The following is a 12,916-nucleotide window of genomic DNA, read 5'->3' as shown; positions in this document are numbered from 1 at the left end:
CTTGCACCACTCAGTGCAGGAAGGTAGATGAGAGTGGATGGAAAGGGTCTTTTTAGTTTGCTTTTTAGTTTGCTAAAAGCTCTGCTGTGTTACCAATAGGCAATACATTATATTAATCTACCTATGCTGAGTCTGTTTTCCCTGTGATGGTAAGTAGTGAATGGCCAGGGTTGGAAGGGATGTCAAGGATCATGAATCTCCAGCCCCCCTGCCACACGCAGGGCCACCAACCTCTGCATTTAATACTAGACCAGGCTGCCCAGAGCTCCATCCAATCTGGCCTTGAACACCTCCAGGGATGGGGCATCCACAACCTCTCTGGGCAGCCTGTTCCAGCACCTCACCACTCTCTCTGTAAAGAATTTCCCCTGATATCCAACCTAAATCTCCCCTCCCTCAACTTAAAACCATTTCCCCTTGTCCTGCCGTTATCTACCCTTTCAAAGAGTTGATTCCCCTCCTGTTTGTAGGCTCCCTTTAGGTACTGAAAGGCTGCAATGAGGTCACCCCACAACCTTCTTTTCTCCAGGATGAATTCATCATACTTCATCATATTTATTTTTTCATCCTAATTCATCATATTTCATCATATTTTCTCCCCTGTTCTGTCGAGGAGTGGGAAGTGGAGCTGAGCTGCCCATCAATGTGAAACCACCACATTCATCCATCCAAATCTTATGTTAGTAAGACTGCAATACATACAATCCTACCAATGGCAAAGAATCTAGTCCCTGAGGTAGATCTGAGGGCTGTTACTTACGCAACTCAGGTTTAAGTAATGCCTTGTGTCAGGGACCCAAATGTCAAAGAGGAAGAACTGTACAGATCTTAAGGGCTGGGATTATGCCTAGGTGTCTCTGCCAAGGAATAAAGCCCTGGAGAATTCTGTGTGTTAAGTAATACTGGGCCTTTAAGCCTTACCAAACAAGGAAGAAAAGAAACATTTGCATGAGAAAGAAGTGACCCTCTTATTCCAGTGACTTAAAAGGAAACATACTTTACAAAACTACTTTAAATATTTTTAAAAAGTAAGCAAACACTATGAAAAGCAGCATTATAGAATTTTTATATAAGTACAGTAAGCAAGTTTTATATCCATTCTAACTAGTGGATTGGTCTATAATTTATTTTTATAATGTTATTTTGCTGGTTTTACTACTGAGACAGACCAGGCTAAAATGATTTACAAAATAAATGAACAATAAAGAAAAAGGAATAAGGTATTCTTTTTTTTCCAGGTAATAAGAGCATTCACTTATTCGATAACCCATTTTTTTGGCACCTGAGTAGACTTCAGTTGCTTGATCTAGATTATTATTACTGTCGCCTTTTTTATTAATATAACTAATCTGTAGGCAACAGTAAAGCACGTTTCAGAACAACAGATGTGACTACATGATGCTTTTTGGGTATGAAACTTCCTCTTTTGGCTTCCCTTCCAGGATCTCTGCATTCTAGATGAGAGTTTTTAATTTTTCCTTTTTATTCAAACTGATTTGAGACAGATTGCCTGCAAATATTTGTGAGATAAATGATTAAGCTTTGTCTTTTTCTTCTTTTCTTTCTTCTTTTTTTTTTTCCCCAGTGTGAATGCCATTCATTTTAGAAGATGGATTAGGAATGAGTGTAAAGGTATATTTTCATTAATAAAGATAAGTAAAGCCTGTCTAGTTCTTTGTAGTCTTAAGTACCCTTAAGTGCCAATACGGGTGTGATAACACCATTCCTTCCTGGAAATACTTGAACATCTGTCTGCTGATGGAAAGTAGTGAATAAATTCCTTGTTGTGCTCTGCATATGCATGCAGCTTTCCTTTACCTACTAAACCACCTTTAACTCACCTTGAAAGCTTTTTTTCCTTTTGCCATTATTATTCTGTCCTCCATTCCACCAGGAAGGAGTGGGGCTTGGCTGTCTACTGGGGTTAACCCACAAGAGTACTTTTTGGCACCCTGGGTGGGACTAGAGACATTTAAGATAACGACAAATTTGATTGGGATGTTCTATACCAAATTTGTAGCTGTTTTAGCTGTTGTCCACAGTAGAAAACAACATGGAGCTCCTAGAGTAAGTCCAACATGGGATTACAGAGATGATTAAGGGGCTGGAGCATCTCTCTCATGAGGGAAGGCTGAGAGAGCTATGCCTTTTTAGCCTGGAAAAAAGAAGATTGAGAGGGGATCTTATTAATCTGTACAAATATCTTAAGGAAGAGTATCAATAGAATGGGGCCAAGCTGCTTTCTGTTGTGCCTGGCAACAGGACAAGAGGCAAGGGGCTCAACCTGAAATATAGGAAGTTCCATCTGCACGTAAGAAAAAACTTCACTGTGAGAGTAACAAAGCCCTGAAAAGGCTGCCACCAGAGGCTGTGGAATCTGCTTCTCTGGAGGTATTAAAAACACACCTGTATGTGATCCTGGGCAATACGATCTAGAGGACACTGCTTGAGGCAGGGGGTTGGAGTAGATAGTCCCAAGTGGTGCCTTCCAATCTCAGTCATTGTTTGTTTCTGTGATCTAGCTATTAATTGGCAAGCTTCTGTTCTTGCCAGGGGTCTTGCTTACTTTGCAGTATATTAGAGTCCAGTGTTTGCTAGTGGTTGTTGTTAGCTCTTATCAACTTACTTTATTGTGCCTGGGAACATTTTGATAACAGCAAATGCTATGCGCCTGGGCTGGCATATTGTCAGGGCAGTGCTGTTCTTCCTATGCTGTACTGGATAGGCTAGAGCTACAGTGCCTCAAGTCAGAGGGTGCGTGGCTTGTGAGTACTTCCATGCTGCAACAAGTAGCCTAAGGGGACTGCAGCCCTTGGATACATCCATGCTGGGGCAAGGGAAAGGAGAGAAATACAATGCAATGTTAAATCTTATATCCTGATCCAAAGGGACCATTCAGTTCCAAACCCCTGCCGTGGGCAGGTCGCCACCCACCAGATCAGGTTGCCCAAAGCCCCATCCAATAAGGGAAGTAAGCTCAAAGCATTGTTGTGACCACAGCAGGAGCTATAAAACCATCTGCTTAAGTATTGCTTTCTTTGGAAGCAGCAAGTACTCTGTGATGGGCTTTTAACCAAATAGCTGAGTAGTCATATTCACAAGATACTGCTTAGCAACATATTATTTCTAATATACAATTTATTTAATGCCGACTTTATCTTGAAATGTGGCTGATGTTCTCTGTACTCAAATGCTTTTTTTCAACCTTTGACCTTGCTTGCTAGTTTTCCTGCTTGCTTTGGCTTCTTGCAATCCTATCACCAGTGCCAAAGTTAGGACTTCAGTAAAGTTCTGTGAACAAAGTACATACACACTTGAAGCACGAGCAGCCTCTCAGTTGCAGCCAAGCCAGCCGTGGAGCGAGAGGAGCACAGTGTGTGTGCAGCTGAGGGCAGGTGTTGGCGGAATGGATCCAAACAGCGAAATTAGCATGCATCAAAGCGGACATTTGGATGAGATGATTTTACAGCCAATGGAATATGTGAAGAAAAAAACACTCCAGAAATACAAGATCATCTGTGGTGTAAGTAGGCACTGCTCTTCAGGGCAGAGACTCCTTTTTTTCCTTTCAGAACTGTAAGAATTGCTTTAGCAATTTTCAAATTCACAGAAGTGTTACTGGTTTCCTTATATTAATGTAATAATTCAGGGCAGCGTGGTAACTGGTGAAGTTTTGCAGCATGAGGGCATGAACTTCTCTGGCAGATTTCTGAAGTTCTTGTGGCACTTATCAAGAGGCCTCTGCTCTGTCAAAACTTTTTTTCCTGGCAGCGAAGTACACTTTTTGCTTTACTATAATAAACTGACAGTTTGCACAGCAGGTGGTGTTTCAATGCATTATTTTAAATGTTCATTTAAAATGGGTGTGTCTGTGGGCAAAGCAGCCCCAGTTACTTTTTGCTTAATTTTTTGTGTGTTCAGACTCATCATCTATAAAAAAGAGTATGTAGGAAAGGCAGTGATGAAAAACACTTCTGAAGCATAGGAAAAGATGAATGAACTATTTCATCTGGTGTTGTCAGCCTCACATCTCGTGCTAGTTCTTTCCCTCTTCCCCAAGGCATTGAGAGTCACACAGCTGCCTTATAAATGATACTGTGTAGGGCTTTTTATTCGTTTTTGAGACCTTTTGTTGGAGCTGATATACATTTTTGGCTTCTGTTTTTGACCACAAGTGAAACAATTCTTGAATGAATATACATATGAAAAAGAGAGGCAAGTTGCGATACTTTTCATGATCATATCATCAGAACAGATTCATATCATACGATTTCCTATCTAATGCTTCATTGTGCAAGTATTGCATAATATATGAGAGAAATATCAGAAGCTGAGGAAAAGAAGTGAAAACAAACATTTTTCTCTTTAAATTTTCAATAAAAATAATTTAACCATGAGAGTGTCAGAAGTATGCCTAACTAAGGTGCAGAATAAATGGTACTTTCAAGAGTTACTTGGAAGAATAAACTGAGAAGCATCCTAAAACACAGGGGCTGTTCCACACTCAGACAACAAAACCCAGGACAGTCTCCTGAGGGCAATATGCTCTCTGTCCAGAAGTAGCAAGTGTTCTGGCCCAGATGTGACCCCTAATTCTCAGTCCTGCCTAGATGGATGTGGCACTGAACTGTGGCCTTCACACCTGGGTCTAGGTAAGGGTCTCTTCAAGAGATTTCACCCTGTCTTTTCCGATGCTTTGAGCAACAGCACTTTTCCCATCTGTCTCTTTTTATCCAGTTCTCTCACCAATTGCATTTCCATTCCTACTGTTGGGATATTCATCCTCTGCAAAAACCAGGGAGTGAGAAATAGGGAGCAAGTAAGGGTGATCTCCCTGGTCCATGGGAAGGAATAGTGTGTACTTAGGATGTGATCCACTGGACCTGCTTTATGCCCAAAAGGTACACCCACCCCTCAGCAGAGGCCTGGGCATCGCTCCCCATCACTGCCAGTTGGCGAGATGTTAGGACAGAATGAGCAGTAACATAGAGCCCAGGGTTCTTCTGTGAGCAGAGATGGGTAAACAGTAACAACATGGCATATCTATACTTATATCCTGCTCACTCATGCAGTTTTTATCAGCTCTTTGTAATTTCCATAGTCTCAGTTAAACCATTTGCTAATGCCTTGTGGATGCTGGAAGTGGCAGGAAACAGAAGTAAACTGAAACAAAAGCCGGAAACAGAGTGCTTGATGGTGCTTTTCTCTGGCAAGCATTTTCTTTCCCATCAATGCCTTACTGAAAAGTGGCAGTCTGAGAGGATTGTCCTTTTTTGCTGTTCCAGCCAGCATATCTGGAGCATCTGTTAAGCTGCTACAGGCTTCCTCAGCGCTTTCCCAGTCTCCCAAATGTTATGTGACTTTCTTTTAGGGAGTTTTCTTGGACTACTTGTATATTTCTTGTTTCCTGTAACCTCACTGTTTCAGTGTCTTACCCATTAAGAGAAAATGTCTTGTGGTGAAAATTTGGCATTTACATCTTCAGTCTAGCTGAGCCTTATAAGAAATCCTTGTAGGCATTTCAGGGAAATACAGAAGCTATAAAAAAGGAATATTGGGTTGTGAAAGATAGGGATTTCCTTCTCTTTGCATAGATCAATAATTTGAGAAATACATAAATGTATTTGCTACTTCCTGCTATTTTTTCCCCTGCAAAGACTTCCCCAGTCACAAGATGGGACCAACCATAGGTTAGAGGTGCAGTGTTTAGGTGCTGTCTTACAAGCAGTTCACAAGATTATTGTTTCTGCACCTCTCCTATCATAATTTCCAGTAAACATAAAAGCTTATTGTGAACTATGAATTTTTGTGTGTCTGTGTGGCAGGTTCTGCTAAGTGCTTTGGTGGTTGTATCTCTGGGACTAGGGCTGGGACTGGGACTAAACCGTGGAGCCCAGGAGCAAGGTATGTTTATGATACTTTCAGTGTAATTACCACTGAAGCTAGATCTGGTAAAGGCTTTCAGTGAAGGCTCTTTTGTAATGTAATATAAATATTCAGTGAAAAGTTGCCACTAAAGTTCTTGTATTTTTTGAGTTGGATTGTATAAATCCTGTACACATAATCTGTGCTTGAAAAAACCTATCCTAAACCACTGCATGTCTTGCTTCTCACTCTACAAGTGTTAAACCTGCTCCACAACAACTTTGGAAATTTTATCTTAATAATGTTTCTATGAAGATTGGAATAGGATGTATCTTATCATATGTAACACTTTACAATTATTTAAGCCATGTGTTTTGTAGAAGAGATCGTGGGATCACTGTCAACATTCATACTTCGAGTGCATTTCACATAGCTGAGATGGCTAAAATTTGTCATGAATTTTCTTTGAAAACTTATATTTATGGAAAGCTATGGTAAAAAGGGATGTTTTGATTTGATGAAATGTTATTACTTAATTAAAAAAAAAAAGCAGAATAGCATATTAAGGAGTCAAGCAACATTAGGACAAACAAACATCACCTGGTGAATTGGAACACTTCCTTCATAGTCAAGACAATGTCAGTCTCATACTGGAGGAGCTCAAGGATGGACAGTATCTTTTTCATTTCTAATTAACATGTATCAAACTTTTATACCTACTTATTCATCAGCTTCTAACTCTTGAATATCATTCAATCCTAGCTGAACAAGACGGAACTGTAATTATTTTTTGATGACAGGTGTATTGTACAACTACTTCCTCTGTAAAATACATAGATACCTACCATGTGAATCTTCACTGACATTTACCTAAGGAACTTGGTCACAGTTGTAGTAAGCGAATGGAAAGTGGAAGATGGTGCAAAATGAAAATTTTGATGTCTCTGCAGACATTACAGAGCAATTCTAAGTAGGGCCTGCCTAACTTTATTTTCTACTTTTATAACCAGATATACTTAAGAAAGTAAATGACACACAGTGCTACAAGACAGAGTCAGAGGGGAAGCTTCAACCTGGAGTGGTAATGACTGTAATGCTGCATTTCTTGTGAGGACAAAGGGAAAGACTGGTCCTGTTCAGAGGCAAAGGGAGTTGTGGCTGAGAGGTGTTTTGGGGGGTTATAGTCTTGGGAGGAGTCAGTGGTATGTAGTGGTTTGCTGCTCTGTACATTTAGGACAGAAATGACATCTGGTGATGTATTACAATTCATTCTGTTTATATACTCAGGGTAAACTTGATAGCTCCTATAACTGTACTGACTATTCCAGATAAAAGTTAATGACATACTAAATTGTAACACTGATACCATACTAAATTTGCAGAACTCACACAGTTATGTAATTGTAGTGAAGAGATTAGAGGTACGGATTGCAGATTATTAGACGTATAAACTTCTATTTCTATTTCTAGTTCTATTTCAGACAAAGGAAAAGATTTATATTTCTTCTGAAATACAGATTCTGTATTCTATATCACTTTAATTCAGGTGGAGGTTCTAAACAACTTCGAGTTGTTCTAAAGCCAATGGATAGGGGAAAAACTAAATGAAATACTTTCAGTTTAAAAACAAAGAAAAACTGTATATGTTTATGCACATTTGTGGAAAATCACAGCTCTTCTTGTCAGAGCAGGTTCCAGCCATGAAATTCTTTACTGTTAGTTTCTTCTTTCCATTTGTACTTTCTCTTGAAATATCCATTTATGATCATTACATGTGTTTATTTATTATTCTAATTACTTGCACACCTTCTTTGCATGGGCAGTTATTGTTAATGTATGAATGTAAAGAGCAAAGTGCATCTTCAGAGCTTTCTACATGTGAAAAAGGCGGACTAGCTTGAAAAAGAAAATTCTTAGCTCCCCATGATTCATACACAGTGGATATTAAAGCCTGATTTTGATAGGCAGCACACCTTGCACAAGCACAAACCTTTTGGCAACTATGACAGAATTCTAGTAGCAGGCCTAAGCACTTATACGTATTTCTATGTAGTTCTGTGGATGGATGACAAAACTGGAAATATAGATGCTTAGATTGTTTCAGACATTACTGCTCCACTACAGAGATCGCAGATGCAAGGCTCTTAATGACTCAAGGGGAGCTTCAGGTGGTATTCTGAGATTTGAAGTTGTCCTTGGATGTGTCAGAGCTCTTGCTCCCTGCATGGAGGTGTCAGAGCTGTGGTGAAGAACTAATTGCACATTTCAGTTTCCTGTGTGAGGCCCTTCCTTTGGATCCTTTTCTTTCTTTCAGTCAAAACGATCAAACTGGCCGGATTTTTAGGCACTTTGTCCTGGTTAAGTGGAAGGGGGATGGCTCCTGAGTGTACCAAAACTTATAGCCTTGCCCAGCCCTCTGGGTTTCTCTGTGTCCTGGACTCAGCAACAAGCTGGGGAGATACCAGTGGCCAAGTAGGATGCAGAAACAGCTGTGACAGAAACCCTAGGTGACAGCAAAAACCAGGACCTTTTGCTTCTCAGAGACCTTCTGCAGCTCTCACTTTGCTTGGTCCAATCTGTGCACTAGTGACTGCAGTGGAAACTGACTCAGGACATTGTTTTGGGAAATCATTCAACACCTTTTGTGTCTGCATCCATGATCTGTTTAGCTGATCCAGCTGTGACAGGGCTGCCTTGCAGACTAAGAGTCCCTGTCTTCTCGTTGCAGTCAGCTGCAGGCACAAGTGCAACGAGCCCTATCGGAAAGAGGTGGCAGGCTGCCAGTGTGATAGCAGCTGCAAGGAGCGTCAGGACTGCTGCTGGGACTATGAAGATGCCTGCGTGGAGCCAAGTATGTTCCCTTAGAGGCAATGCTCATTGGTTTCTATACTGCTTTCTTTTGTTGGATAGTACTAACTGAAAAAAGACAATTTCTCTTATTTGCACAGGGATACGGAAAGCCATCTGATTAAAAGCTTTGAGGCTTGCTTGCCACATGATGATTTGGGGAGGGAGGAAGTTAGTGGTGTTGAGTGAATACAGCATTTTAGAGGTCCTTAGCCTACGTGACAAGAAATCTTTCTGGATCTTTTTCAAATTATCTCATTTCTTTGCTATGAAGATGCGTGCCTTTTAGGCAAAAATATTTCTTCAAGTAATTTGTATGGGCTTCACATATCACATATCACGCGTTTCCCATGAAATGTATTCTCGCCTTATGTAGGCCTGAGGATCACTCAGGAATAATTAGCAGAATCAGGATTACAGTATTCCTCCAGGAAATTTATCTGTTTCTGCATTAAATCCAGATTCTTTTCCAGTTACTCTGTATGCTCTCTTGGCAGCAGCTTGGGATTTTCTTCATCCTTATCACTTTCTGCCTGTTTCTGCCCTCCTAAGAACTTCTTTGGTCTCTGCTGCGGATTGTGCACAAGAGACGGGGAAATAAAGATCGACTGCCTTCTTTTCCTCTTCCATGGGTTTATTTATTTATTTGCAATCTTCCAGGAAAAGTGTGGAAGGATTGAACAAGATGACTTTGAGAATGCATTTCTAAAATGGTTTATTGCATGATTTGTTGTTACCATTCGGTGGCAACAAAAATGGTCTTTATGTGTTAAAAGAAGTCTTGTGTTTTCATTTCAGATAAAACTTTCAAGTTATTCAGGTAGGAGATGTTAATATGAGTTTGACTCAAGTTTACATGAAGTTTTGGGATTCAAATAATATCTCTTTCTTCCACTTTTCAGCTCGATCCTGGAGTTGCACTAATTTCCGTTGTGGTGAGACAAGATTACCTGGAAGTTATTGTTCTTGTTCTGATGACTGTTTGCAGGAAAATGACTGCTGTGTAAACTACAATACTGTTTGCAAAGGTAAATCAAAGATCATGTGAAATAAATAGGTGGGCAAACACTGAAAATATAAAGGTAGATATATTTGTTTCTCAAGTTTAGAGCCTTATAGTTACATTTTGGAAAATGAAGATGTTTTGAAATGGAAAAAAAAATGATATATCTGACTAGGGAGAAGAGGGTTTCTAGAGAGAAATATGAGATGTGTGTCATTCATAAGAATGTTGCAGGAGCAATCCAAATTTGGTGGTTGTGGTTGTTTGGATTTTATTTTTCAAAAATAGTTGAATATGTGTTTTTTGCTTCAAAGTCCATGGAATCTGAAGATATTTAATTAAAATTTCCCATTCATTTTATTGAAAATTAATTTTCAAATTGGAGTTCTTAACTGAATATTTTTGAACATACCTGGTTGTGTCATACAGACCTTGTCTACATTATTGATAAATTTGGATTATAGGAATACCTGCATAGTATACTGCTGGCTTAAAACACATATCTGTTGTCAGAATTCCTGCATATGTTAAGATGGCAGAGACTGCAGACAGCTTCTGCAATATTGTGAGAGCTTCTATGAAAGTAATGCCTCCTATTTTAGTGTGTTGGCCTATGACATCAGAGGTGGATGTTGGTGGTATGGCAGTAGAAGTTGAACCTTCCCATCAGTGTTCCATTACATTTTGTTGCCACATGACAGATGGCAGCAGAGGGGCAGTCTGACATGGAAGTGCGTATGAAGCAAAGGTGTGTTACTAAATTCCTCCATGTGGAAAAAATGGCACCCACTGACATTCATCGATACTTCACAGAGCCACAGAATATCAGGGATTGGAAAGGACCTTGAAAGGTCATCTTGTCCAATCCCTTTGCCAGAGAAGGATCACCTAGATCAGTTACCCTTTTGTGCAAGCTCTAACACTCCTCTCCCTGTCCTGTTCAGCCTCCTAGTAGTCTCAGTCCCTGCTGCTTATTAATTCCTGAATGTTTGCAGAGGCCAAGCAGTAATGTGAGGCCGTGAGTGGCATGTTACTGCAGTGGCAACAGTGATGTGAAAAACAAGCCACATTCCAAATGTCCATGCACAGCTGTCACATCATGAAATGAAGAGTGTCTCAATTAGCTCATCTGTGTGAATTGGTGAATTACCAGGGAACTGTGTACAGAGCTGAATATTGGCTTCAATGCATTGGAAATGATGGTGACAACATTAGAGTATCACAAAGTTTGTGCCAGACTCCCACAAATGCTTGCACAGGAGTTGAAAGAATACCATATGCAAGTTTGTCAGGATCAATTGAACCAATATGAGGCAGTTGGTAACACTTTCTTGGGTTGCATCATTACCAGGTGTTGAGACATGGTGTCACCGCTACAAGACAGAGTCAGAATGGTGGTCCATGGTGTGGTGACATGAATTCCTCATCAAAGTTCAAGATGCAGTCCTCTCTGGGTATAGTGATGTGCACTGTCTTTTGGGATAGGAAAGAGCCTAATCCTTCTGGATCTCCTGGAACCCTGATAAACCTTCAGTTCTGACCATTACACCATAATGCTGACTAAGATGAAGGCTCAAACTTCCGGAGTCAGGCCAGAGAAGACCACCTTTCTCTTGTAACATGATAATGTCAGGCCCCATATCAGTTTGAAGTCCATGGAGCACATTGGCAGTCTTAGGTGGACTGTCCTACTACACCCACTGTATAGTCTGGATTTGGTGCACTCTGATTTCATTTGTTTGAGCTGCTGAAAGATGGATTGAGTAGGCAACATTTTCCTGGCAATGACACTGTCATAGTGGTTGTGAAACAGTGGGTCACCTCTGCTTCTGTAGATTTTTATGAACACGGCATGCAGGCTCTTGTTTATCACCAGCAAAAATGCGTAGATAATGGTGGTGACTGTTGAAAAATAGTTTCTTGAAGCTGAAAATTGTCTCTATCACACAGCGTTATTGTGGGTTGTTATATCAGTAGAAATAAGTAGGAGGCATTACTTTCTGAGTGAACTATGTATATCTGTCACCTAAATGCAAAGAGAAACTAAAAATAGTCAAGAGTTTGAATAAATGCTAATTTGTTTGAGTGCTGACAGCAAGTGCTGACCTGATTAAAATCACTGTACTTTCTCACTTTTGGCTGCTTACTGGGAGAGAAACTCTCTCTGTTAAGCTAAAAACTTGAACAGCCACTGCTTCTTTTATATACGTATATATATATTTCCTTTTTTTTCCCATATGTTTCTTATTTCTTCTCTTATTAATATCTCTTATTTCTTCCAAAGATCTGGGCAGATTGTTATTATGAATGAGTGTAGATGTGAAGCAGGTGGAGAATATTCAAGGGAAAACAGAACAATGACTAGAAAGGCAGAAGCCAGTGTCCTTGTGGGAAGACTGAAGAACTTGTGTCCTTTAAACAAAGGTGGGGGGAAAAAGCTAATGAAAGCCCTGGTAGTCATCACTAAATGTGTAAGTGGAATCTGCAAAAAGAGAAAGCAGTATTCCAGTGTGTATCCTGAATACAAGTTTAGTATTCTCCCGGTTTAAGATAGGTAAAACTTAGAGGTTAAGCTTTCACAGTCGTTTCTCCTCCATCTTGTTTGCGTACTCAGTGTTTCAAGGCCCAATATGTTGCACTAAATGATTTCTAAAGGTATTTTAGCCCTACTTTACATTTCTTCTGCTTCAATACAGAATTAGTTCTGGGAAGTTCTCTAAAAGGATCATCCAGGAAACTTCTTTGTTCTATTTGTTTGTATTATTATTTTTTTTTAATGCTAACTCAGTACTTTCTTTTGTCCTCCTAGGTGAAATACCTTGGGTAGAAGAACCATGTGTTTCACTTGAAACTCCTCAGTGTCCAGCTGGGTAGGATAATCTTTTAAATCTTTTTAACAAATAAAAACACAATACTCAGAAATACTCCAGACAGCTAAAGGAAGTTTTTAAGAGGTTAGAAAACCAGAAAATTTACCAAGAATAAGGTAGTGCCCATAGGCATGTTCTGCAGAATTGGACTGTGGTTAATAATGTTTTTTCTTTCTAAAACCTTTGTCATTTTGTTGCAGATTCATTTATCATTTACAATTTAGACCAGAGTACAGGAGTTTGAATCCAGATTGTAAGTCATTTTGCAAAGACCTTGAAAAACTATTAGAGTCAATTCAGGATTCATGTAGCACAAATTGTTCATGGTCCA

General features: G+C 39.8%; 1 protein-coding gene across 2 annotated transcripts in view; it reads left to right on the top strand.

The window, feature by feature from the left end:
- Positions 1 to 3,146: 3,146 nt before the first annotated feature.
- The window catches only part of ENPP3 (ectonucleotide pyrophosphatase/phosphodiesterase 3), a 33,053-nt gene continuing 23,283 nt past the window's right edge, over positions 3,147 to 12,916 (top strand). The window contains exons 1-5 of one of the 2 annotated variants that reach the window (XM_090135791.1): positions 3,147 to 3,523; positions 5,826 to 5,904; positions 8,594 to 8,716; positions 9,615 to 9,740; positions 12,525 to 12,585. In XM_090135791.1, the coding sequence (XP_089991917.1) occupies positions 3,407 to 3,523; positions 5,826 to 5,904; positions 8,594 to 8,716; positions 9,615 to 9,740; positions 12,525 to 12,585 (506 nt within the window). In that variant the 5' untranslated portion in view covers positions 3,147 to 3,406. The remainder of the gene's footprint in view (positions 3,524 to 5,825; positions 5,905 to 8,593; positions 8,717 to 9,614; positions 9,741 to 12,524; positions 12,586 to 12,916) is intronic. The other variant, XM_031610564.2, reaches the window with a different exon arrangement.

Source organism: Phasianus colchicus, chromosome 2, assembly GCF_987193195.1.
Source record: "Phasianus colchicus chromosome 2, bPhaCol1.hap1.1, whole genome shotgun sequence".
Taxonomy (NCBI): Eukaryota; Metazoa; Chordata; class Aves; order Galliformes; family Phasianidae; genus Phasianus; species Phasianus colchicus.
Note: the sequence above shows the minus strand (reverse complement) of the source record. Positions and strands in the feature narration are given on the sequence as shown.